Consider the following 26,565-nt stretch of genomic DNA (forward strand, 5'->3'; position numbering starts at 1 on the left):
TTACAAAAGCATGCATCCGCAAATCTATTTTTTCCAAACAGTTTGTTTCTCAAGCCCATTTTACAAGTTATGCCCAACTTTGCTTCCTTTCTGCTCTAAGTCCTTATGAATGATGGAATCGGAAGCACCCCCAAGGAACCATTAATTTCTATTTAAATGTTTACAAAGTGTTTTCTTGTAGAGATTTTGTGTGTTATTTTAGTGCGCCAACGAGAAAACCCCAAGGCAGCAAAAAGGCAAGCTCTGTAAGTTGGGTTCCAAAAGCAAACGGACTTTCAAATGACATGCATTCCTCCCTGTGAGCTTGATCCCAGCCAGCTTTCCTGAAAACCAGGGCAAACCTCTCATTGATTTTTACTGGAAGTATACCTATGCCTGACCTGAGAGCCTGCCGTAACCGCAGGGAGAAAGGTAACAGCCAAGTTCAACAGCTGACCGTCTAAGGAAGCAAAGATTCCTTAGCACAGTTTCTTTTTCATAGAGGCTTAAGAAAGAAGAAGCTAGCAAACAACCAAAGCTAAGCTCCTCTCTTCCTCTCTTCTCTTCCTTGTCTTTTCAGGAACTTCCACAATTTACAGAACCTTAGCTTGGCTTATTGCAAAAAATTCACAGATAAAGGTTTACAGTACCTGAATTTAGGGAATGGATGCCACAAGCTCACCTATCTGGACCTTTCCGGCTGCACCCAGGTTTGTCCTTCAGATTTCTCTTTCTTGCAGCGGCTGATGAAGGAGTTTCCCGGAGCGGGGCTGCATCCAGCCCTCATGTTAGGCTACCGCTGTGCACAGCTGGCGGCAGCACCCTTCTCGGAGGTTTTTAAATCACATGGCCGCAGCTGCTTAAATATTCCCCAGGAATACTATAGGCTCTTGGCTTCCTTCCACCCAAGTGTCACATCGACCGGCAGGCAGAGCTCATTGGATGATGAGGCAGACCACTTCTGGGTAGACTCTCGGAGCACAATTCTGATACCAAGGTCTGAAAATCTTGAGAACTGTAGATTGCTACCAAGATACAGACAAAGGAAAACCTTTCTGGAGGGAGGATCTGCAAAGAACTTGCTGAGAAGGCAATTAGCTCCCACGTGGGCTTTCAACAGGCAAATCGTCTTGGTAAATGTGAGACAGGAAATCAAATAAAAATGGCAATGAAATGCATCTCACTCTTGGTTTAAAAAAAGAAACATGAAGATAGGAACTCTACGTGGAACACAGTTTAAGGCCGAGGGGACAGGCTTAAGGAAAATGAGGCAGAAAAAAGGGTGGAGTTGGGGAGGGGAGTGCCTGGTAGTTTAGAAGTGCTTTCTGCTTCATTGTTTCTTCTGTGCTCCTGTTGGCAGATCTAAGCTGTGATTCTCCAGTTTGTTTCTGCCACCTCTCTGTGCATTTTATTAACACCAGTGTCCCCGCATGCTCATCATCCTGTAAGAGTAATAAAATAGTATGGGTGAGAGCTGGTGGAACGATTGTTGTTGTTAGGCGCTGTTGCGTGATTGCAACACCTAATGAGCCTGTATACAGCAGAATGGAACCCTGCACCGTCCCCACAACTATTGTTGTGTTTGAGCCCAATATTGCAGTCACTGTATCAGTCCATCTCTGTGGGATACAGAAAGATTTCTCCCAAGCTGTCCCCCCACTATGTATGCCAAACACTGCTTGCTGCACATGGTAAATGACTGTCCACTAAGAGGTCAACGAAAGTAGGTCAGAGGTTATTCTCCTTAAGGATATCAGCCATCTAGAGCAACCAGACTGTATTGTCTGACTCACCCTAAGCAGGGCCCACTCCCTTCTGATACTGTTCTTGAAGGAGAGCCCGAAGGCCAGCCCAGGACCACTCAAGGGTGACTAAGGTTAGGCTACTACATTGAGTCCAGGGTCCGCCCATCTTGCCACATATGTCCCTCCATTCCCTCCCTTTACTGTTGCGCCTACATCCCTAGGTCATCCCCCTCCTATTGCTTGTATTGTCTATGTTACAACCCCTCCCTATGATGTAGGTTGTTATCTGTAATCAGGGGGCTTGCATGCCCCCAACGAGATGTAAGCTTTGTTTAGAAATGAAACCTCACGAGAGCTCGTTGTTGCCCTCTCATCTCCCACCTCCATGTGTACCACCAAGAAGAACTGAGGTGAGCATGCTACCATGAAATCTGAAATGTGTCTGACTTCTTTATTTTACTCTCTCTCCCATCTCTCCTATTCTCTATGACTTGACTAGAATCTTTATATATCTTAACAGTACGATTGTGCCTACCGAACCCGTGATTAGTTGTGGGGGGGTGGTTACCCCCACACACCTCATTAAGGGTCTTTCTCTTTTTTCACTGACCTGTTATGTTACCAAACATGATATCCTTTTCCAAGGCCCAGTCTCTCCTGAAAACATGTGCCAAGTACGCGGGATGCAATCTCACCATTCTGGAGTCTAAGGAGCATGCTGGTTGTTCTTCTCAGGCAGATTTGCGTGCCCTTCTGGAACATTCCTGCTACTTTCAATATTCTTCACCAGCACATAAACGAAATGCACCCATGCTTCTCTGGTCTCATTTATTCATTGTCCAGCTTTTGCATGCATATGAGGCCATTGAAAATATCATGGCTTGAGTCAGGCGCACAAGTCCTCCCAAGGACATCATTGTTCTTTAAAAGACTAGGTGCCCTCCCTTGCTCAGCTAAACGGTCATTTCATGATATCTACCTTCCTGACATGATCGCTGAAGACAGGTGTGTGTATAAGAAAATGTGGTGAAGAAAGCTGATGGTGCCCGGCTATCAAAAGATAAAGCATCTGGGGTCTTAAAGGCTTGTAGGCAAACAAGCGGCCATCTAGCTCAGAAACAACAAGGTCCACAGAGAAGAAGCACAGGAGCCTGTGCGAACACGAGGTGTTGAAGGGAACAGGCAGCAGACACCAAAGAACAAAAACCATCATTGTGTGATCACCTTCCCCACATAAATGCTGAAGACGAATGTGTGCATAAGTAAGTGTGGTGAAGGCTGATGGTGCCCAGCTATCGAGGCCTATAGCGTCTGGGGACTTAAAGGCTTGAAAGTAAACAAGCGGCCATCTAGCCCAGAAGCAACAAAGCCCACATGGAAGCAGCACACCAACATGTGTGATCAGAAGGGCCAAAGGGACCAGGCTTCAAACACCAAAGGCGGGGAGAAAAATCATATCCTCGTCAATGAGGGTGGCACGTGATGGGGACCCAATGCCCATCTCTAGACAACTGGACATACCTTGCAGAGGGGTAGTGGGGAGATGAGTCACTCAGGGTTCAGTATAGCAATAATGAAACCCACAACCTTCCTCTAGTTCTTAAACACTTCCTCCCCCCAACTACCAGGACCCCAATTCTGCCTTGCAGACCTGGTTAGACCAGATGATGCACAGCAGTACAGATGGGAATTGGAAACACAGGGAATCTAGGACAGATGAACCCCTCAGGACCAGGGGTGACAGTGGCGATACCAGGAAGGAAGTGGGGTGTAGAAAGGGGGAATTGATCACAGGGAGCTACATATAACCTCCTCTCTAGGGGACGGGCAGCAGAGGAGTAGGTGAAGGGAGACGCCGGGCAGTGTAATATAAGATATAATAATAATTTATAAATTATCAAGGGTGCATGGGGGAGGGGGAAGAGGAAGTTAGGGGGAGGGGAAAAAAGGAAAATGAGCTGATTCTGGGAACCCAAGAGGAAAGCAAATTTTGGGAATGATGAGGGCAACAAATGTATAGATGTGCTTTACACAATTGATCTATGTATTGTGATGAATTGTATGAGCCCCAATAAATTGATTAAAAATAATAATAAATAATGTCACACACACACACCAAAAAAAAAAATTAGGTGCCCTCTGTGGAGTTATTACTATATATCAGGCACCGTACTGAGTGCTTTACAGGGCATAGCGCTACTCAGCTTGGTGCTGCAGAGTATGGATTCTGTCTTTTAGGTAAATGGGAACCCTGGAGGTGCTGTCAAGTGAGTACTGGGCTTCAAAATGAAAGGTTGGTAGTTCAGACCCATTAGCAATTCAAAGGGACAAAGAGAAGGCTACCTGTTCCCACTCAGATGGACAGTCTTGGAAATCCTCTCCAGGGTTGCTATGCGTCAGAACCAACTTGCTGGCAGTGTGTGGGCTACATAAATGAAGAAACCGAGGCTCAGAGTGGTTGACTACAGTGCCCACCCGTGTAAGGTGGTGAAAGTGCGCCGAACTCGTTCAGTTAGAAGTCATAACACACCAGCTGGTATCTGTGAGGATGCTCCAAACTCCTGAAGACAGATGTGACATTAGTTAGCTTTCATAATGTGAAGTTTTGTAATAGATTTGACATTAAAATATACTGTTATCCCAAAACAATGCAATTATTCTGTGGAATCCGTTTAATCTGGTTTTTCTCAATGTTTATTTCTATACATTTCTTCTTAAGCTTACTTTATATACAAGAAATCAAAGAGACATCTTATATCAAAGGCATTTCCAAATTTTTCATATTTATTCTTCGATAAAGGTGGCACTGACAGTTGTTACCCCCCTCAGAACCAAACCCACGGTCATTGAGGCGCTCTGACTCAATGGTGCTCTATAAAGGGTCTCAGTGGCTGTCAGTATTTATGGGAGCAAAGAGCCTCATCTCTGTCCGGCCGGTGGCTGCTGGGTTTGATCCTCTGACCTTGCAGTGAGAGTCCAGTGCCTATCTGACAGCCCCAACCCAGCTTCCTTTGTCTCACTCTTGTGTTCACTTTTTCCTTCTTCTTTGAGTCAGGTCCCTAAAGACTCATTACAAAGGAAGGAGATGCTGTCTCATGTCTGTTCCTCTAAGTTAGGTTTTTTCTTGACGGCTCCTTAGTTAATATCATCACTTTGTTGCCAGTTGCAAGCTCCATCTAATATACTGCTGCCTGCCCACCCTAGGGCTATACTTTCTGAAAGTCTGTGTGGTGGAGGGAAGGTGGAGGGAAACTGAACAGGGGCAGGCAGGACTTCTTTGCCTAAAAGATCTAATAACCTCACCTTTTACCTCTCTCCATTATGACCACATATAAAGCCGTGTTGGTGAATGAGACATCGCCACCATAGGATATACATGTGGGTTGGGCTGTTAAGCACTAGGTCAGCAGTTTGAAACCACTAGCTCCTCTGCAAGAGAAAGCTGAGACTTTCTACTTCTGTAAAGACTTGCAGTCTCAGAAACCCACAGGGGCAGGTCTACCCTGTCCTATAGGGTTGCTGTGAGTCAGAATCGACTTGATGGTAGTGAGTTTTGAGTTATCATATCTATCTATCTATCTATCTATCTATCTATCTATCTATCTATCTATCTATCTATCTATCTATCAATCATCTATCTAATCAGATATATAAACAGGAAAGGGGCCGTGATGGCACTAACCAGATCTGCTAACCAAAAGTCAACAGTGTGAACTCACTACCTGCTACCAGTCTGTCTCAGTAAAGATTTACAGCCTCAGGCACCCTCTGCAGTAGTTCTACTCTATCCAACAGCATTGCTCAGAGTCAGAATCCACAAGAAAGCAATCAGTTTGCCTTGTTTGTTGCTATATACCTAACAAGGAGCCCTAGTGGCACAAGGCTGATGCGCTTCAGAGCTAACCAAAAAGATGGTTGTGTGAACCCACTCCGCAGCTCTGTGGGTTAAGGCCAGACTTAATGATAGGCTCCTGTAAAGATTAAGCTGACACATGCGGTTATTAGGAGTGGAATTGAATAAGAGGCACCTAATAACAACACTATATGTGATGCTTTAATACTGTATGTTTCTTTTGATTTTTCCCATAGTCTAAAGGAAAAGCTTTGAAGAAAGTGAGCCTCTTACGGGAGGAAGTGCCTTCCTGGATATATCCTCTTAGTCTTTCTTATCAGCTAATTGGTCCACATTCCTCTTTGAGAATGGTCCTTTAAAGGTTCACAATGTAAACCTATACTTAAGGGGAGTGGGGGGAGGGGAGAGGGAAAGAAAACCTCTACTTACTTTTGAGATAGCCAGGTTCTACATTAGATTACTCTCGATCCAATGCCTATATTTCTTGTTAAACTGAGTATTTGTATCAATTGACATACTTTCATAAGCAATGGAAAGAAACACAATTCTAAAGACCCAAACCATTGCTTTACTGGTTTGACATCTTCATGGAGGACTTAGGATTATTTCTGCCTTTGCTACTCAGGGTCTGCTATCTGCCCTCCCAACCAAATGACTTAACCCAACCAAACTCCTTTTCTTACCCAGCTTGTAGCTCAGCCCAGGATTTGGCAGGTGGCCCTCCATGGGGTGACTCAGGGATCAAGGCTCTTTCCATCTCATAGCTCTTTATCCTATTGGACTTCAGAGTTTATTGCTGAGTTGTTTGCTTCCTGCCAGCAGTCAGAGTGAAGGATTACCAGAGAGGGTTTGTTTTGTTGTTGGTGGTGGTGGTGATGGTCTTTTGTTTTTGATCTCTTCTTTTAAAAAGTAGCCCTGGAAACGGCACACAACACTCTTTCGTATTTCATTGGCCAGAATGCAGTCTTGGTGGTAGATCAGTCGTCCAGAAGAAAAAGGAGACGGATGTGTAAACACCAATCCAGTTTCTGCCAAACTGTCTTTCCCCTTTGGCCTCTGCCTAGAGGCATTGCTCCCAAGTATTGCAAGATGGAGGCCACAGTGTACCTGCCCCAGCCAGGTGCATCGATGTCCAGCAGAGAAAAAGAGAAGGCATTTCTTTTGTGTATCGCGCCCCCCCCCACTCCACCCCTTTATGTCTCCTTTAAAGAGTAAGAGACCTTTCTGAGACACCTGTTGGAGAACTTCCCCTCTGATGATTCACTGGCCACATTTTAACCACATGTCCATCCATAAAGCAGTTATTGGCAATGGAAAGAAATGACCACAGTTGGCATGAACAATGTAGAATGTGTCTATGAGCTAGGAATGCAGTCATCTTCTGGGTGAATTGCTGTACAAAATTGAAGTTCTGTTAACAAGGAAGAAGCGGGGAGGTGTTGTTGAATATGTACCTACTTCCTATGTCCCCAAATCTAAGTTGTTCCATCCAGAACAATAGCCAGGGGCATTCAGTGGAGGAGTCTAGGGCAGGCTTTATGTCTCCACTCTTGCTTACTTTCAAAATCACCCCATAGTGTAACATTTCTTCCTCCCCATTGCCAAAGGGTAATTGCTATAGCAACAACAACAACAAAACACACACCTAGACAAGCACGTGCACACACTTTTAAGGATAAATATTAATTTTCAGACATTATAAAGTCCAAACCCAAGATTTTAAATAGAGGAGCTATTATTGCCAGATCTGCATACAAAATGCACAGAGATGTTTAGCTTGCACCATCTGTCTTTCAATTTTGGACCCACCTATAAATTTGGGAGAGTTCGCATAAAGCCCTAGCTTTTAAGCTTCTCATAAAACAATTGAAAGTAAAATTTGGTTTTCATTTTCATAAGGCACAATGGGTTCAAGCCAAGTCATCCCTGTCACGGTTAGATGGGGCATGCCGTCTCCCTTGTCGTTAGGTGCCATTGAGTTAGCTCCGACCCGTAGTGACCCTATGTACGACCAAGCAAAGCACTGCGTGTTCCTGTGCCATCCTCATCACTGCTCCTGTGCTTGAGCCCATGGATGCAGCCACTGTGTCAATCCATCTCATGTGGGCCTTCCTCTTTTTCACCGCCCCTCCACCTTACCAAATATGATGCCCTTCTCTGGGGACTATTCTGTCCTTTCTATATATCTAAAGTATGTAAGATGAAGTCTTGCCATCTTTGCATCTGAGGAGCACGCTTGCCTCACTTCTTCCAATACAGATCAGTTTGTCCTGTTAGCAGTCCATGGTACTTTGAATATTCTTTTCCAGCACCATGATTCAAATGCGTTGATTCTTCTACAGTCTTCCTTATTCATTGTTCAACTTTCACATGCATATGATGCAATGGAGAACACCATGGCTTTGGTCAGGCCCATCTTAGTCCTCAGAGTAACATCTATGCTCTTCAATACTCTAAAGACGTCTGGTAGGCAGAGTTACCTGATGCAATTTGGCTTTTGGTCTCTTGACTGCAGCTTCCATGAGCATTGACTATGGATCCAAGTAAGACAAAATCCTTGAAAACTTCAACCTTTCTCCGTTTATCATGATGTTACCTATTGGTCCAGTTGTGAAGATTTGGGGCTTCCTTACATTGAATTGTAATCCATACTGAACGACACAATCCTTAATCTTCATCAGCAAGTGCTTCAATTCCTTCTCACTTTCAGCAAGCAAGGTTGTATCATCTGCATATCTCAGGTTGCTAATAAGCCTTCTTCTGATCCTGATGCCATACTCTTCTTCATATAAGCCAGCTTCTCTGATGATTTGCTCAGCATTTAGCTTGAACAAGTAGGTGAGGGGATACAACCCTGATGCACACCTTTCCTGGTTTTAAACCATGCAGTATTTCTTTGTTCTTGTTCTTTAAAATGTCAGGCCTTTGGAGAAAATAAACAACAATAACACTTTTTAATTGTAACTTTTATTGTCAAAGATTTATAGATCAGATCAGTTTTCCAATCACCAATTCATATGTATTTTGTTTTATATAATTGATTACAATTCCTACAATGTAACAGCTCGTCATTTTTTCCCTGTCTGCTTCTTTCTTAATGTGTTAGCCCAGATAGACTAGAGAAACAAATCCATAGACACTTACATGTGTATAAGAAAGAACTTTATATATAAGAGCAATTGAATACTGAAAAATCATCCCAGCCCAGTCCAGATCAAGTCCATAAGTCTGATATTAGTCCATATGTCCAATACCAATCTATAAATTCCTCTGCAGACTCACAAAACACATGCAACGACAATGAATGCAGGAAGATCACAGACCAGTGGGTGGAAAGTTTTGTGGATCCAGTGGTGGTGTAAGCATCTCAGTGCTGGCAGAAGTCTCCATGTGGCTCCTTCAGCTCCTAGACTGTAGCGTAGCTCCATATGTCTTGTCCACAGGAATGTCTTGCAGGGAGTGAGTGTGTGTCTCGCCTCCATTAAGCTATTAATCTCCTTAGCGCCTCCAAGTGAGGTCATCAGGTTGAGACCTGTTCAACAGACTAAACTCCACCCCTTCACTCTTAAGTCTCAAATTGACAACAGATTATGTAAGTACCACACCTAACCCTTGAACAAAACCTCAAATTATGAAAAACTGCCAAGCTTGCTGGTCAGATAGAGACTGATGGAACCCCCGAGACCATGGCTTTTGTTACCCTCGGGTCTGGAAATGAACTCACTTCCATGGCTAAAGCTTCAGCCAATCAATAGGCAAGTCTATAAAGGGAGATATGTCCACCTTCGAAGAAATCAATCATTTGAGGTCAAAAGGGCAGCATTTACCCAAGGACAAATTTCAGGAGCTTGCCCTCTTTAGTTTGCGCCTCTCTGTTCCACTCAGTAAGGGCTACACATGCACTTATACCTGAACCGCTACCTCTTAGTCGAATCACCTGATTGGTTGGCCTTAATGACATTGGCCTCAGTGGGTAATTGAGCTTAGTCTCAATGTGTAAAAAGAAACAGAAGTGCTTTCCAAGTTTCCCCTTAATGTTTAAGACAGTCCCAAACCACAATGAAGTTAGTGTGTTTCAGCATTTCGCAAAACAAAGTCGTTTCTCTTGATCACTCCTCTTCCCTTTTCCACTTATTTTAAAAAAACCAAAACACCTCATGGTAGCTTCCAGGAACTGCCCAGGCTGTGGACATTTTGGCAATTCAAAAAGATCCTCTTTGGAAATAAGAAATGGGCCCATTACTGAACCATGAAATGAATCGATAGTTAACTTAGAGGGCAAGGTGGGACTGCGCCCACAGGCTTTCCGGGGCTGTACTTTTTCACAGACACATCTGTCTTCCTTGGAATGGCTGGTTTGTATTAGCGACCTCTCAGTACGAGACGAACCCTTTCTCTGCATCACCAGTGCTCTGTGGTTTCAGGAAAAAATCCATGAGGTTGGATGTGACTGCTTCTGAGCCACTTCTACCGCCCTTTGAGGAGGCTGCAGCCACCTCGCTAGCTCTGAGGGCAGTTTCAAAGAAGGAACATTGATGGTTCACAGATTTTGAAAGTTATTCCCTTTCACTGAAAGATTCCAGCTTGGAAAAGAAAAGCTTTTCTCCTCCTCTGTGCCTTGGTCCCCACCATGTATCAGCACATCCGACGGAGTAAAAAGGTCCTAATAATACCAAGAGACGTGAGACTAGAAGCTTGCCCTGAAATGCTTCCACGGGTGTTTATTGAGTGCCGCTGTGTCCTAGGATCACTGAGGAGTCAAACATGAAGAAAGCCAGCAACCTATCGACGCTGTCTCCCAGGGCCTCCGGGGTAGCATAAGTGAAAGACATCAAAGAGGGAACTTGGATATTGTCATTGTTGATCAAAACTGGAACAGAAGATTATGTGTATAATATTGTGAAAGAATGTTAACTGTGCTTGTTAGAAAATCAAAGAAATGGGTGAAGGAGAGCTGCAAAGAAGAGTGAAAATCAGTTACATGTGTCTGAGGCATAGCCTGCATACTTTGGGTAAACATTCGAGGTGCGTTAGGTCCTGTGACTGATTTTCTAATGGACCCCAGACCTTGTATAAGCACCTGTTTGTCACACTCCTGAGTGAAACTGGGGTGATGACTCTGCCCTTTCATCTCCTTAAAAAAGCCTCCTCTCCACTCAGCCTCAAATAAGGATAGAGAGGATTTCAGAACCTAGTACATACAAACCTCTAGTTGAACATTTTCATGTTGAATTATCTTAACTTCTTCTTAAAAATGCTTTGGTATTTTTCTTCATGCATATTTAATGAAGAAAAATATAAAAAATATATGCACCAAAAAGCTCATGGAGAAATTTCACTACCTTTTAATTCCATTTTCCTGTGACCGTTTTGAAGCCCCCGCTCCATAAGATAAAGAAGAATGTTTTATAATGGCCTGAAATTCACCCGTTAGAAAGAATGAGTGGTGTTAATATTACAGGGTACAAGTTTCTAGTCTTATTTCTATGAATATCTATTATTCTTGTTTTAACTAAATGGCGTTACAAGCGGAAGTAGAAAACTACTGCTGTACATTACCACAGTTTTCATTCAAAATAAATATCCAAATGTGAAGCGATCGCCTCTCAAGTCTTCCTCTACCTAGATTTACTTACTTCCGAGGGTGGTGTTTCCATCTCTCTGCCATCACTGAAGGATTCTGTGATACACCACATCCTCAAGGGGCTCACCTCCTGTTCCTTTTATTTGCTCTTGGAGTTTGGGGAACAAAAAGAAGTCTGAAGGGGTTCAATCAACCCTGTAGAGGGGGTGGGATAAGGTTTCCCAGTGAAATTCTCACGGGACAGCCCAGCGAGGTGCACTCTTGCGATGAGAAACCGGTGTTTGCTCAGATCATGCTCCCTGGGTCATATTGGTAAATCCAGCCCTTGTGGATGTTTACTCCTTCTTTCCCACAAAATCATCTTCATCAGCTTTACCCTTGCTTAAAGGACCGATGGGAAGATCAACTCTTTGAGCTTGGTAGTACAGTGCTTTTGGCATCCATCAAGCCAAGAGGTTTGCTTAAAATTGATTATGCCAAACTATGTGAGAGCTCATTTTTAGTAGATATTGCATTCATGATAATTTTACGGACTTCGCCTACCAGTTTCTGGACTTCAGCCCCAAGTTCTTTATTCATTGACATTGATGATCGTCCTTCTCTTTATTCCTCGTGGAAGCCTTTCCAGCCTATCTTAAAATGCTTGATCCCCCTACACACTCATGTTTTACCCTGAGGGAATTAACCTGTGGCTCTAGGGGCTTAGGACCATTGTCAGAACAATGGTTTATATCGACTGGGATCTTAACAGCTGTGAACGGCCATCTAAAGGGCGCCTCTTGGGTTGGCCGGAGTCCTGTTGGCGTCGTGGTTGTGTCCTGGGCTGCGATCCAAGATCGACAGTTAGAAATTACCGGAGGCTCCGAAGGAGAAAGACAAGGGCTTTCTACTCCCATAAAGAGTTACAGTCTCAGAACCCCCGGGGCAGTTCTACCCTGTCCTGTGGGGTCACTAGGAGTCGGCCTCAGCTGGGTGGCAGAGGGGAGTATTGCTCTCTCTTTGGTGCAAAGAAGAGTGAAGAAAACCAACGACCCGTGGAAACAATTCGTTCCAAGGTCCACTTGAATTTTATGTAAAATTTGATAATGTATGGATTGTGGTAAGAGTTGTACAAGCCCCCAATAACATTTAAAAAAAAATTAGATCATTGTGTTTTTCCCATGACACAAAAAGGATCCTTTATTTTTTTAAGGCACCCTACTGAGACTGAGACAACTTGTCTGCAGGCATCCATGACTGCAGAGACGTGCTTAAATGTGTTTTGTGTAGATTAAACAGCGTCCTTGCATGGCATGTATGAGCTAGAACCTATGTCATTCATTGTATTTCATTCAGCAGACTACCAAGTGAGCAGCTCTATGCCATTAAATATTTTCCTGTAAATGACTTTTACTAGCTATGTAGGTTTCATCATAACAAAATAAATATTTATTTAATCGCTCACTATTGGCAGACCAATTGTTGCTATCGTAATTCATGTGAGGATAATCCTTGCACACATCTTTGCAAGCCTCTATGCAGAAACAAAGTCTTGTGTGCCAGTGTGCCGCTTTTTTGGGGGGCGGGGGGGGGTTCAATTTTCTAGCTGTGTCTCTTTCTTAAAGCTCATCACATGTTACCATGTACCTAAATTTGCTCTCTGCATGCTTGTGATTGGCTAGAAAGCAATCCCTAAAACCAAGAAGTCAGATGAAGTCAACGTCCCCATTTGCTGGCACTGGGAATGTGAAAAGGCTGGGAGTGCTCCGAGCTGCGATACAGGGGATACAGGGTCATCCGCAGTTTCTTGTGCTGCTGAGTGTCACGGGATCCACCAGCTTAGAGGTAGGCTGTGCGAAGATGATGTCAAGGTCATTTCAGGTCTTTCTAGGCTACATAGATTTCAGTTTTCCTGAACTGAGAAGCCAAGATCATGGAAGGTCTTACTTGCTCACCCCTGGGGTTTGTGGTGGAGATGGAGAAAGTCACAAGGAGGTGTCCAGGGATGAATGTACTTGCCAAATGAATAGACATTGCATAAGCAAAGCCAAAGTGGAAAGGCATTTCTCTTTCACCCCCTCCCTTTTTTCTTTTCTTTTGCACTGCGGAAGACAGTTTGATGGCGAAAGGAGCCCAGACTGAAATTGTGAGCTCTGTAGGGTTGAGTCCCTTGTTTTGACTTGGTTTTGGTCCCTGCTGCCTGTCTGTAGAATGGCTAGATCGGGATAGATGATTTCTGGTCTTTAGGCTTTACGATTTTGTACTTCTGTAAGGTGGACCCCTGGTGGCCTAGTGTTGATGTGTTGGGCTGCTAACCACAGGTCAGTAGTTCAAAACTACCAACCCCTCTGCAAAAGAAAGACAAGGCTTTTAATTCCAATGTAGAGTTACAGTTTCTGAAACCCATAGCGGGCAGTTCTACCCTGTCCCTATGCGGTCACTATGAGTCGGAATCACCTCAATGGCAGTGAATAGTTTTATAAGGAACAAGATTCCCATATGAGTAGAGAAATCTTACTGAATTTGCAATTTGACAAACCTGGGTGTAAATGACAAGGGACTGACTGAAGTAGAGCTTGGGTCCTAGAAACAGAGGAAGCAGGGGAGGTGGATTTAGGAGTTTTTGATCTGGAGGGATTAGAACAATTGTATGATCAACTAAAGCATTTATAAATATGCAGAATTATGTATCAATGTGAAATGGCAATTGTTAAATTACATATTTTATGCACGCATTAATTCCATATTCCTTTATCCTATGTTTTCATGGTAGGTAAGGATAATTACCACCATTTGTTGAGTATTGATTATGTACTAGGGATTGAGGTAAATGCTTTACATGGTCTTCTCATTCAATCTTTACAAATAAGTGTATGAATTGGGTCTTATGATCCCCTTTTTTGTTATGTTGAAACTGAGCAGTGAATGGCATGTTTAACAGCTGGCTCTTGGCAAGGGAAAGGGTTCAGTGTTTGTAGTGTTTGCCAATTTCCATGGTATAGATACGCTCAATGTGGCCACTGAACAGAGTTAGAAAGAGATGCACAATGAATTCCTCCCCACCCCACTGCCCCAAACCGAACCCACCACCATCAAGTCAATTCTGACACACAGAGGCCCTCCAAGGCTGTAGGTCTTTACAGCAGCAGACTGCCACATCTTTTCCTGAGGAGTGGCTGGTGGCTTCGAACTTCCAACCTTTGGGTTAGCAGCCAAATGCTTAACCACTACACCACCAGGTCTCAGATGCACAATAGTATAGTGCATCTAGGTATACAAGCATTTTATATATATATATATATATATATATATATATATATATATATATATATACACACACACACACACATATATATTATATACCACCTCATTATGTGGTATTTCACCATATAAATATAATAGTTATAAATAATCTCCAGAGCATAGTAAACATACATTAAAATTGTTAGAAAGTTCTGAGCTTTGAGTATTTATTACCTTTGCTTTTAAAGTAATTTATTTAATTGTAAGTTTATATGATTTCATTTTTTAATTATGGTTGTATTGAACAGCTAGCTGAAAATGTAACCATCTGCTCTTCCAAGCCAACTCCATACACCACCGAAACAGATGCAAAGGCAGAGTAGCCCACACAGTTAGGAACTGTCTGGGCCAAGGTTAGAACACTGACCCATGCAATGCTGAAGATGATTAGCCTTTCACCACTCAACTGCTTTGAAAAGTCACTTTGTAAAAGCATGAAGTAGTCTACTGTGTCTGACTAAAACGAAATGAAACCTTTTACTGTTGGATTTTATATTTGAAAAAGCATTCTCTGGTCTTATTAGAAGCATTCGAGTGCAAGAGGTAGTCAAACCTCACAGGGCAGTCCCTGTTGTCCTGGGTCAGGTGGGCCTCAGTGTCCCTGTGAAATAAATATATGCTTTGTGGCCTCTTGGAACCACCCTTCAATCTGCATGTTTTCAAAAGAAATTGTGTTCAACTTTTTTATGTGCCTTTCCAATTGGATCGCGATCTAAGTAAATGTCTCCAAGGCCATAGCTGACCCCCTCTGGGTCGCAAGGGGGACAGAGAATCCGACAGAATCCAACTCAGCCAGATGACCCTAGAGCGGAGATCAGACATGCCCCCGACACCCGTCACCCTTCTCGTACCCTGTTGACAGTCTTGACCAACTGTTCCTCCCACACAGTCCGCTTCTCTGTTGGGTTTCCTAACCCATTGCAATAGCCTCACAGAGATCACACACAGTATTCACAGTTAAGGGCTTTTTCCCCCCTAGGGAAATTGACAAGTCACTGCAAGTCAGAGTCAGTAGAACAGTAAGGATGCGGTCACTGGCCCACAGCAGCACTTCTGAGCCAGTAGCCGAGTCTGCTTCTAGTCCTCGGCCTCTTAGCCCTGTCGTACCTGGGCCTCTGCTTCCATGGACCAGGACGCCAGCCTGCTGCCCTGCCTCACAGACTCATCGCCTTGGCGCCGCCCCATGGCATCCATGGTGTAGCCTCTGGCCTCTGCCCCTTCAGACAGAGGTTTGGAATGTGCTCCACCAGTGGCTCTTCTTACTCGTGGTCCTGGGATTTCTCTCTCCAGTTCTGAGACTGCCCTTATATGCACAGGAATGACTTTGATGGAGGAGCGGTCTCTATCTTTCAGCCCACCAGATGCCCAAGGAAACAAAGGACAGCGACTTGATTCGTATCTTCTTGGAGTGGAGATACGTTCAGTGGAGACCCAGAATACATCCCACCTTAGCATAGCCGCATAATTAGCATGCATAATTCCAAAATGGGATTATGACCACAGGCACAGAGGCTAGAATGCATAATAATACACCACACAAGAAAATTTAATGGCTAGAGAGGACTTGACTATATCTCATATCAATTTAGACAGTGATTATGATGATTAATTTGTAATACATTTATATTAGCCATGTTGAATATAACAAAGAAGAGAACACATGTCCTATTGTTTCACGTCGGTAGCTGAATGTAATCTTTCTGTAGGCAAACTGTTTAAGGTATTTGTTATATTCATGAGTAAAAATGAAACATCTGGCAACAATTTATAGATCTTGAAGCATCAGCTGACAAAAATGATGAGCCTCAGGGGACTCAGTTCATGTTTCCCACTCCTGAAAAAAGGGTTTGGGGAAAAAAACTTATGGAAAACATTATTTTAGTTTCTCCTCTGTTCCCTTTCTTGGGAAGAGATTTATACACATCATTTCATAAACTGTTCCCAAAACTCTTTCGGTCTCCGGACCTATATGAAGCATGTGGTTAAAATTGTAGTTGTATAGACAGCATCTAACTCAAGAAACAGACAACCCAAAGTACCTCTGTAGATTACTCTCTCTATTTTTAAGTATGTGATGGTTCCTTTCTCTGTTATGATGGAAATAAAGCTCCAATGTAATACATAGACGCCCTGAGTAATTTGATCCTTGAGCGAGAAGAACATGACGGTGTGGTCCCAAGCAGGACACAGGGCAGCCTGCCTCTGGCAGATGGTCTCTCTGAGTCATGGCGTGGTGAGCGCTGGCAAGGGCGCTTGCCGTCCTTGGCCTCCGTAGGCTGTCCGATCCTCTGCTCCGGTTCCTCACAATTTCAGCTCTAGGTGTGCGGCATTTTTAGATCACTGTGGCGATCTTTAACTACTTGGCACTATGAGTTCTAATGTTACATTCTGTAGCCACTTCATTCCACGACTTGGCCTGCTAACAAACCTTTGCGGCTTTGGTCCTGTGTGCCAGACCTCTATTTTGTACTGTAAAGGACTCAGTAAATGATCAGAGGCCGCCCAGGTCCTCAGATGATAGGCGTGGGCACAAGGCACCGCATAGGAAGCAGAGGATGGGAAATGTGGAGTGAGGGCTATGGACGTTGGTGCTCTGAGATGGAAGAGGCAGAAACACCGCTCCCTGATGAAGTCAGGGAGGAGGGCTTCGGAGAAGTGCATTCGTGAGTGAGTAAGATTGTAGAGCATAGAGGTAGAGGTGGCCTTGAGGCATATACAGACAGGAAAATGACAGGATCATCCCAAGAGAGAGGTTGGGGGGACCTCAAAAGACACATCACCAGCTGCATCTTCCTCTCCTCCCACCCCAGCAGGACCCCTAAGTCAAGTCCTCTTGAGACAGATCCTGGGCAGTGTTTCTGTTGAGAAAGCTTGTGGCACATTTGAATGCAATGAAACAGGGTGTTTCCTATGTTTGGGGGCAAGTTCTGTTCTCTGGCCAACGATCCATTTTACTCGCAGTCTCCTTTGAGGTCACTTAGAGGCTGTGAAGGACACATGGACGGGACTAAAGTCATCACATGACCCATTAGTCACTGGCTACAGTGATGTTAGGGAGAGGAACGGCTGGAAGTGGGACAAGAGCAGAACTTGGACCGTGTCTGGGGAAGATGGATATTTCGAGCTGTCATAGAGGGTCTGCCCTCACATCTATCTTCTTATTTTCCCCTGTGTGGCTGAATTGCACAGATGGAGAGATGTTTAAAGGGGTGGAAAGTGGAAGGTTGGCCAGGTTACGTCCCTGCCTTCTCTTTACCACCTTGGAGGGGGCCAAGATGGAATTGGCATGAGCCCTTGGACCCCACGCTTGTCTTTGTTTCGTGTGGCTCACTCACAACCCCTTTCCTTTACAGACAGCTCTATCCTGTGGGGTTGCTGGGTTGAGACCCACTCAGAGACAGCTGGGGAGAATTTTCCTGTGATCACCACAGCTCCTCGGCCTCCATCAGCAGCAGTAGCGTCCTTCTGGGACTTGAGGTTGGAAGACACTGGCGAGGCCAGTCTCGGTGACATCCTCACCAGGGAGGGATTAACCAGCATGGGGCAGAGTGACCCAGGTCTGGTTGGTGTCAAAATTGAAGCAAAGTCACTTGATAACTAAACAGACAAATGAGATCTGGGACGTTGAAAGAAAATGCACAACTCGGGCAAGATCCGGACTCTCTGACATGGTAAATTCTTTGGCTTTTTTTCCTTAGCAAGGGATGTTAAATTTCAGATTTCAATCCCCATCACTTCAGTAAAGAGAACGAACAACTAATAGTTGCTTGGCCTAAAAGAGTCTGGCAGGAATCGTTGAGTCATAAACTGTTTGCCAAGCATCTTTTTGGATATTCTAAAATAAACTGTGTGGGGAACCAAGTATTTCATGCCAGGACAAAGCTAAAAGGCCCTTCTCAGAGCTCCCCGCCCCCCGCTTTCTGAATACTGTCTTATGGTTGATGGCAGTGGGTTCTTTGCAGGTGGCCTTGGGAGGAAGACCCAGCTGGGGCTGTTTGCTGCAATCAGCTTTTTCCCCTTGTTCAGGAATCTTGACAGGAATGCATTTCCAAGACAGTAAGAGAGGAGAGGTTTTTGGTGTGGTTCTTTGTTTTGTGGAAATCATCGCTGGAGATGCTGGTGCTGTTAATGGACTAGACTAGAGTCTGAGCTAAAGGAAGAACATCTATTCTCGTCTGTGGAGTCATGGGCCATAAAAATGGGGAAAGGCGGCCTCTAGTCCTGGCCCCGTCACTGGCTGTGGGACTGAGGACAACTCAGTCACCCTTCCAAGAAGCACAAGGGTGTATCCACTGTGTGTCCAACTCTTGTTCTGTGCTGGGTACACAAGTAGAGCAGGAATTGGCTGCTCTCAAATCACACAACTCATCTGAAGGCCATTTGCCATTTCTGTGTGGCTGCAATGAGGGAGATGCCCTGGACCGATCCTCCCAGACCCGTGGCCTCTAATTCTCAAGTCTTTCCCTCTCGGTGGGAGCACATGTGTCCAGCAGACCAGTCACTGGCCCCTGCATCACATGTCCCACATTGTGCAAAACACTTTAGTAGACAGGCCCTCATTTTGTTATTGCAAAAATCTCCGGAAGTAGGTAGGATTTTTCCCGTTTCACAGATGAGTTGCCTTTTGTTACAACTGCGAAAGAGACTCACACTCAACTCTTCTGACTCCCAACCCAGCATTTCCCCTCTGCTTCTGTTCTTCATCTGTTTGAATGTTTGGTCATTGTCCCCAGGGCTTTTCTCTGGGAGTGTTTGTGGAAAATGAATCAAGACTCTACAGCAGTACAATAGACCTCATTTATGCCGTATGGGTCTTCTATTAGCTTCTCCCATGAGCTCCCCTTCCTTCCTTTCTGCCCTCTCTCTTTCTCCTCCTCCCTCCCTCCCTACTTCCCTTCTTTCCTCCTCCCCTCCTCCCCTCCTTCCTTCCCTGTTCAACTTCTCTCTTCCTGAGGGTGATCTTGCCACTTAAGTCAAGGCCAGTGTTTTTACTGAGTTGCCTTTGCTTGTGCTGTGCCTCTGGGAATTATGGGTCCCTTCTCATTTTATCTGTCGTCACATTCTATACTCTTTCCTAGACTTTATTATTTGCCCTATATTCTAAATGTAATTTGTTTAATCATCGATAGTTCTCCAACACAACAAAATATTTTTAAAGACTATAAGAATAGTAAAAGAGGTACACAAAACTCAATTGTTATAAGAGCTTTAAGCTACTAATGAAAAAATATTAAATAATACCTGACCAACCCTGCCCCGCAATAAAACTGTTATTTAAGATATCTCCATATTACTTCTTGATTGGCATCCTCACTTGGCAATAGTCTTCACTTTATCTGATCATCATCACCTGTGTGATTCATCCTTTACCATCTTTTCACTGTAGGAGTAGGGTCCCATTCCTTTAGAGGCAGGCCAATTAGACAATGGTCATTGGGTTTACCAAGGGGAGGGTATTGTTTATATCTCCATAGGAGAGGGAGAGAGAGACCAGGCTTTAATCCGCTGCACCAAGATATGAATGCAACATACCGGCATGTAGCAGGGAACCAATAGAGAGGTCTGAGGGGCCAGCCCCAATTCTAACTACGTGGACAACACCACTGCTCTCCCCTACTCCCCATCCCCCACGCAGAAGAATTCACTCCAGAAGATAGCACTAAAGCTACAGCGTGGAGAGGAGCGCATCTGATCCGAACACACAGGAGTAAACAAAGAGGGGAGAGAGAGTGGAACACATCCTGGCCCACCAAGCCCTGAGGACGATATTCCTGCTCAGAGCAGACAATGCACAGAAAGGACCATAGGGCCGGCCCCACCATGAGACACGATGTCCCTCACTGAACCATAGCACTACAGGGGACAATACTGGAGAGACAGTGGGGGAATTGTGCCCAATCTGACCCCATCACACTGGGGCAAAACACTAAGGGCGTGCCACAGAGCAGCAAGGGGAGCAAAGCAATGAAGTCCCTGGGGAATACCAAAAATAGACTTTGGGGCCAGAATGTGACACCCCATCAGGCTCAACTGGAATACACTTCTAAAGGTCAAAAAACAGACCTGGAACTACTTATAGGCTTGTCCTTTTTTGTCATTGGCTTTCTTTTTGTTGTTGTTGTTGTTGTTGGCCCTCCTTTGTGGCTTTGTTTGGTTTTCCTTGTTATTGTGCTTATTCATGTGTCTGCATGTCTATCTGGATAAGATAGGTGGGAGAAACAATTCAGAGAAGAAAACAACAGGACGGACGGTTCTGGGGGGACATGGGAGAAGGGGAGGTGGTAAAAAGGAAGGGGAAAGTCAACCAACCCAGAGACAAGGGAACAAAAAGTGAACTAACATTGATGGAGAGAAGCGTAGGATGCCTAGTGGGGCTTAATCAAGGGCAATGTATCAGTGAGGAATTACTGAAACCCAAATGAAGGCCAAACATGATAGTGGGACAAAAGGAAAGTAAAAGGAAATAGAAGAAAGAAGTAGGAGGCAAAGGACATATATAGAGGTCTAAATACAGGTATGTACATATGTGAATATATTTCTATGTGGTGATAGGGAAATATATCTCTGTACTTATATGTTAAGTATTAAGGTAGCAGATGGACACTGGCCCTTGACTCAAGTACTCCCTCAATGCAAAAACTCTGTTCTGATAATCTGGCATTCTGTGATGCTCACCTTCTCGACACCATTGCCGAAGACTAAATGGATGCATAAACAAATGTGGTAAAGAAAGCTGATGGTGCCTGGCTATCAAGAGATATAGCATCTGGGGTCTTAAAGGCTTGAAGGTAAACAAGTGGCTATCTAGCTTAGAAGCAACAAAGCCCACAAGGAAGAAGCACACCAGCCTGTGTGATCATGAGGAGTTGATGGGATCAGGCATCAGGCATCAAAGACCCAGAACAACAATCATGCCAATGTGAATGGGAGGTGTGGTGTGGTGTGGTGTGCTGTGGAGAACCAAAACTCATCTATAGACAATTGGACATCCCTTTAGAGAAGGATCACAAGGAAGAGACGAGCCATTCAGGGCACAGTGTAGCAGTGATGAAACATACAACTTTCCTCTAGTTCTTTAATGCTTTCTCCTCCCACTATCATGACCTCAATTCTACCTTACAAATCTGACTAGACCAGAGCATGTACACTGCTACAGATAAGAGCCCCCAGCACAGGGAATCTGGGACAGATAAACACCTCAGGACCAATAATGAGAGTATTGATACCAGGAGGGGAAGTGGAAGGTGGAAAGAGAAAGGGGGAATCGATCACAAGGATCTACATATAACCCCTCCCAGGGGCATGAACAACAGAAAAGTGGGTGAAGGGAGACAGGGTGATGTAAGATATGAAAATAATAATTTATAATTTATCCAGGGCTCATAAGGGAGGGAGGGAAAAATGAGGAGCTGATATCAAGAGCTCAAGTAGAAAGAAAATACTCTGAAAATGATGATGGCAACATATGTACAAGTGTGCTTGACACAATGGATGTCTGTATGGATTGTGATAAGATGTATGTATCGAGTGTGTATGTGTGTGTGTAAGAGCCCTCAATAAAAGTATTAAATAATAATAAAAAAGAACTTATGGTTAAATTTATTAGATCTATGATTAAAGCTCAATGACATAAAAGTCAAGAATTAAATGATGCATTGCATTGGAAAAAATATGCTGTAAAAGACCTCTTTAAAATGTTAAAGAGTGGAGACGTTGAGAACTATGGTAGGCAAGACCTAAGCCATGGTATTTTCAATGGCCACATATACACGTGGAAGCTGCATGATGAATAAAGACGATTGAAGAATTGATGAACTTGAATACTGGTGAAGAATACTGAAATGACCACGGACCATCAGAAGAACAAACATCTGTCTTGAAAGAAATATAGCCAGAATGCTCCTTATATGCTAAGATGGGGACACACTGCCTCACATGGGTAAGATGGACATGTTACCAGGAGGAACTCGTCCTGGGAGAGGGATATTATGCTTCGGGAAGTGGAGGGTGAGCAGAAGGTAAGACTGCTTCAAGGCTGAGGATGGAACTGGGGCTTCAGCTTCAGGCTGAAAAAGTGCATTGGCTTTTAGGCCCTGGCACAGTAAGATAATTTAACACATTTATCACAGGATGTGGCATGCTGATAAATGTTAGATAGAATTATAATTATGTTTATGAATATGCCTTGCAAAAATTCTAGTTCATAAAAGTATAATAGTGAGGGAGGGAGGGTAGGGAAGGAGGGGGAAAATGAACAACTGATATTAAGGGCTGAGGTGGAGGGCAAATGTTTTGAGAATGATGAGGGCAGCGAATGTACATATGTGCTTAACACAATGGATGTATGTATGGATTGTGATGAGAATTGTACGCACCCCCAATAAAATAATTTTTAAAAAAAAAGTATAATAGAAAACTGAAACTAAAGTTGCACAAAAGTTGAAATCATATTTTTAATCATTTTTGAGCTTTCCTCAACCAATGTAATTGAAGTAATTCAAGAAAAACTTTTGTGTATACAACTATCGTAAGGGAAAAAAATCACTTCAACTACTATTATAAATATTGAATAAGTATTTTGAAAGATGAAAAAAATAGTCATTTGGTTTAATGTATTAGAAACAGGCAACTTCTCTTCTCTGAACTATCCAGTTCATCTTTGAAAAACCTCTTTCTGCTTCTGCTGAACTTACAGCTATTGTACTGATGACATGGTTAGCTCTTTGAATGCTTTCCGGAATTGCATAATTCACTCATAACATCTTGTGGGAAGCTGGGGTGTAACACAAAGCTGAAACAGATGACCGTGTGTCTCCCTCTGGCTGTTTGGCACTTTTTCTCTTTATGTTATGTTTGCTTACTGATGTAACAAATGTAAGAGACTCAAAATGTAGTACTTCATTAATGAGGTTTATGAAATAAATAAATATTACAAGCATCGTTTTATCTAATTCTTGATTCTTATGGATGGAATGAATTTTACTATGGGTGTTTAGAATACACGGTTGCACAGATAAATATTTTTAAAAAAGAGTAAGGACTGTAAACTTGTGATTTCCACATTGCCCCCCACCTTAGAGAGAACCCTGATGACAAGTGCATTTTTAACAACTGGTTAGATGAACTCAGTAAAAAATCAGGTATTGTTTCTATTGAGCCAGTGCTAACCAGCTGCACCCCACTGCTGACTACCACAGACAACCTGAGAGCCCTCCAGGCACTAAGCAGCATGGTTTTTCTCAAAGCTGTGTAAAATTTAAGCTAAAAAAGTTAAATCATACTTACATACTTCCTTTAAAAAATGGAATTCCCCCCATTGTTTCCCTACTAATTTAGTCTCTTGGTGTAGTGCTTATGAATTGGGTTGCAAATGCAAGCTCAGCAGTTCGAAACCACAGCTGCTTCGCAGGAGAAGATCAGGGCTTTCTACTCCCGTAAAGAGTTACAGTCTGGCAAACTCACAGGGGCAGCTCGGTCCTGTTCCACAGGGTCACTATGAGTCAGCCTCCACTCGAGGGCAGTGAGTTTGGTTTTAGTTGAAATTTAGTCTTTTAATTTTAAGAGGTTGGAGTTCCTTATTGAAATATTTGGGACCGGGACTTCAAGGACTTGAGGCTTTCTGTTTTAGCTTGACAATGTGGGGCGACAATAAGATCACAATGCTTCCTTTTTAGTTATGTCTGGTCCAGACACTTAGTGGTTCCAGATGAGGGTGACCAGGCTCAAAGATGCTGACCTGGAGAAAAATGTGGTCAGGAGCACAGATGAGCAGGCAACATGCAGCAGGCGAGAACAAACAGCGTCAGCCGTGAAATTGAGGGACCCACGATGTCCAGCAAAACACGGGGGTCTGGGGCAAAAGGTGACTGAGGCGGTAGGTGGCCAGTGGTGAGGAAGCTGCTTTACTGTCTTTGAAGTAGACTCAGACAAGCTATCTTCTTCAGAGACATTAAAAAAAACCCCAAAACCCAACATTGAGGCAATAATTTATACTAGAAAACAAAATAAAACGAACCCACTGCCACTGAGTGGATTCCATCGCCTAGCGACCCTCTAGCGGGTTTCCAGGGCTGTAAATATTCAGGGGAGCAGACGGCCTCAGGGGGGCGGCGGGGGAGTGTGCACTACGGAAGTTGGGGCTAGCAGTCCAGTGCTTACCTGGCAGCACCACCGTGATACAATTTAAATCCCAAGTTATAATATTTACAGTAATACTTTTTCCATGTCCCTAAACTTGACTTGAAATATTAAGTTTAATGTGCATCTTAAACGCCCACTGTCATCAAGCTGATCCCGTGTCATTGTGGCCCTTTAGGACAGGGTAGAGCTGCTCCTGTAGGTTTTACAGTTGATGGGAGCAGTAAGCCTTCTCTCTCGCCTGAGGAGCGGCTGGTGGTTTTTGACACAGGCTAACTCACAGACAACACCACCAGGGCTCCTCAGCTACCCTGGGGGGCACAGTACAACTGCTCACTAGGGTTTCTAAGACTGTAAATCATTACAGGTGCAGAAAACCTCAGCTTTCTCCCATGGAAGGGCTGGTGGGTTTTAACCAGTAACCTTGTGGTTAGCAGCCCAATGTTTACCCCCCTACACCACCAGGGTCCTTACTGGGCATCCTAGTAGTTTCTGATGATCTATTACAATACGTGGTATGCTAAGATATATTGTACACAAATATTCGTTTCCTTAATGAAGCACATTAGATGATAATGAGATATGCATTGAAGAGGACCTTGGCATAATGACTGGCACTGAGGAAGTGCTCGGGATTTGTCGAGTGATGGCTGGCGTTTCCAGTGTGCAATGGCTGGGTCAAGGATTATAAACATCGGGGAGCATTTGGATACCTGTTACCTACTTGCTTTCTCCAAACTACAAATGAGCCAGAGGACTTTTTTCTCACACCCTCATCTACACCCTGCGTTCTCAGACCTAGAGGACAGGTTCATCACTTGGACAGAGCTCAGTCCAAGTCCGGTTGCCTAGGAGACTATACCACACAGGGTGTGATCCGCTATTTTGTTGACATCATAGTCTCCCATGGAAGCTGATAAGACACAACTGGTGGGAGAAGACCATGAGGTGTCAGGCAGCAGCCCCCCAATTAGAGCAAAAGCTGCCCAGCAGTCCAGGTCCTGTGATTCTGAGCTGGAGGGAGAGTAATTTTAAGCTCCTTCAGAAAGATGAGCTGGTTTGTGGCTAAGCATGGGTGGATCTCTGACAGTTTTTCCTCAACTGTGTTCTGTAATCTTTGAAGGCCAGGGAGACTGTTCCCACATGTAATTATTGGCTTGACCGCCAGTTTTAGTGTTTGGTAATGGACTGAGTGTATGCTATTCTTTATTTCTGTGGAAGCCCAGGGAGGTAATAGGAGACCCACCAATGCTTTGACTTAGAAATTGAATGAAGGCCCATGAGTGGTGTCATCTTTTACCCCTGGCAAAGGATAAGCCCTTTGAAGCACACATTGGCTTAAATCATCATGATCTTGGAGACACCAATGGATTCCTTGATACAACATCAAAACACAAGCAATGGGTGAAAGATAATTAGGTAAATGGGACTGCATCAAAATTAAAAATGTTTTGTATTAAGGAATATTATTTTTAATGTGAAAAGATGACCTACAGAATGGGAGAAGATAGATATTTTTTCATAATAACAAATATTTTGTAAATAACTTCATATTAATAAAATGGTATAAATAAAATACATACTTAAAATAATAAATTATTGTATTTTTTACAGTGTTTGTTATTGAAACATGAAGTTATTTAAGGTTTTTTTTATATATAAGGGAGTGTTTTGTTCTTTTTCTTTTTAAAAAAAATCATTTTATTGGGGTCTCATACAACTCTTATCACAATCCATATATACATCCATTGTGTCAAGCACATTTGTACATTTGTTGCCATCATCGTTCTCAAAACATTTGCTTTCTTCTGAAGTCCTTGGTATCAGCTCCTCATTTTTCCCCACCCTCCTGCCCCCCCTCCCTAATTAACACTTCATAATTTGTAAATTATTATTATTTTGTCATGTCTTTCACTGTTCAACGTCTCCCTTCACCCACTTTTCTGTTGTCCATCCCCCAGGGAGGAGGTTATATGTAGATCCTT

The 26,565-nt window shown here is 43.6% G+C and overlaps 2 protein-coding genes across 3 annotated transcripts in view; one reads left to right on the top strand and one right to left on the bottom strand.

Moving 5' to 3' along the window:
- LRRC17 (leucine rich repeat containing 17) overlaps positions 1-1,149 on the bottom strand; it is a 45,834-nt gene extending 44,685 nt beyond the window's left edge. Inside the window, exon 1 of one of the 2 annotated variants that reach the window (XM_045289028.1) lies at positions 662-1,149. The gene's annotated coding sequence lies outside the window, so the exon portion shown is untranslated. Of the gene's footprint in view, positions 1-629 lie in introns of both variants that reach the window. The other variant, XM_004702614.2, reaches the window with a different exon arrangement.
- FBXL13 (F-box and leucine rich repeat protein 13) overlaps positions 1-26,565 on the top strand; it is a 260,497-nt gene that overhangs the window by 162,054 nt on the left and 71,878 nt on the right. The window contains exon 12 of the mRNA XM_004702787.1: positions 560-689. Coding sequence (XP_004702844.1) covers positions 560-689 — 130 coding nt within the window. The remainder of the gene's footprint in view (positions 1-559; positions 690-26,565) is intronic.

The sequence above is a fragment of the Echinops telfairi genome, unplaced genomic scaffold (genome assembly GCF_000313985.2).
Source record: "Echinops telfairi isolate 266 unplaced genomic scaffold, ASM31398v2 ScPeMD7_23;HRSCAF=83, whole genome shotgun sequence".
NCBI lineage: Eukaryota > Metazoa > Chordata > Mammalia > Afrosoricida > Tenrecidae > Echinops > Echinops telfairi.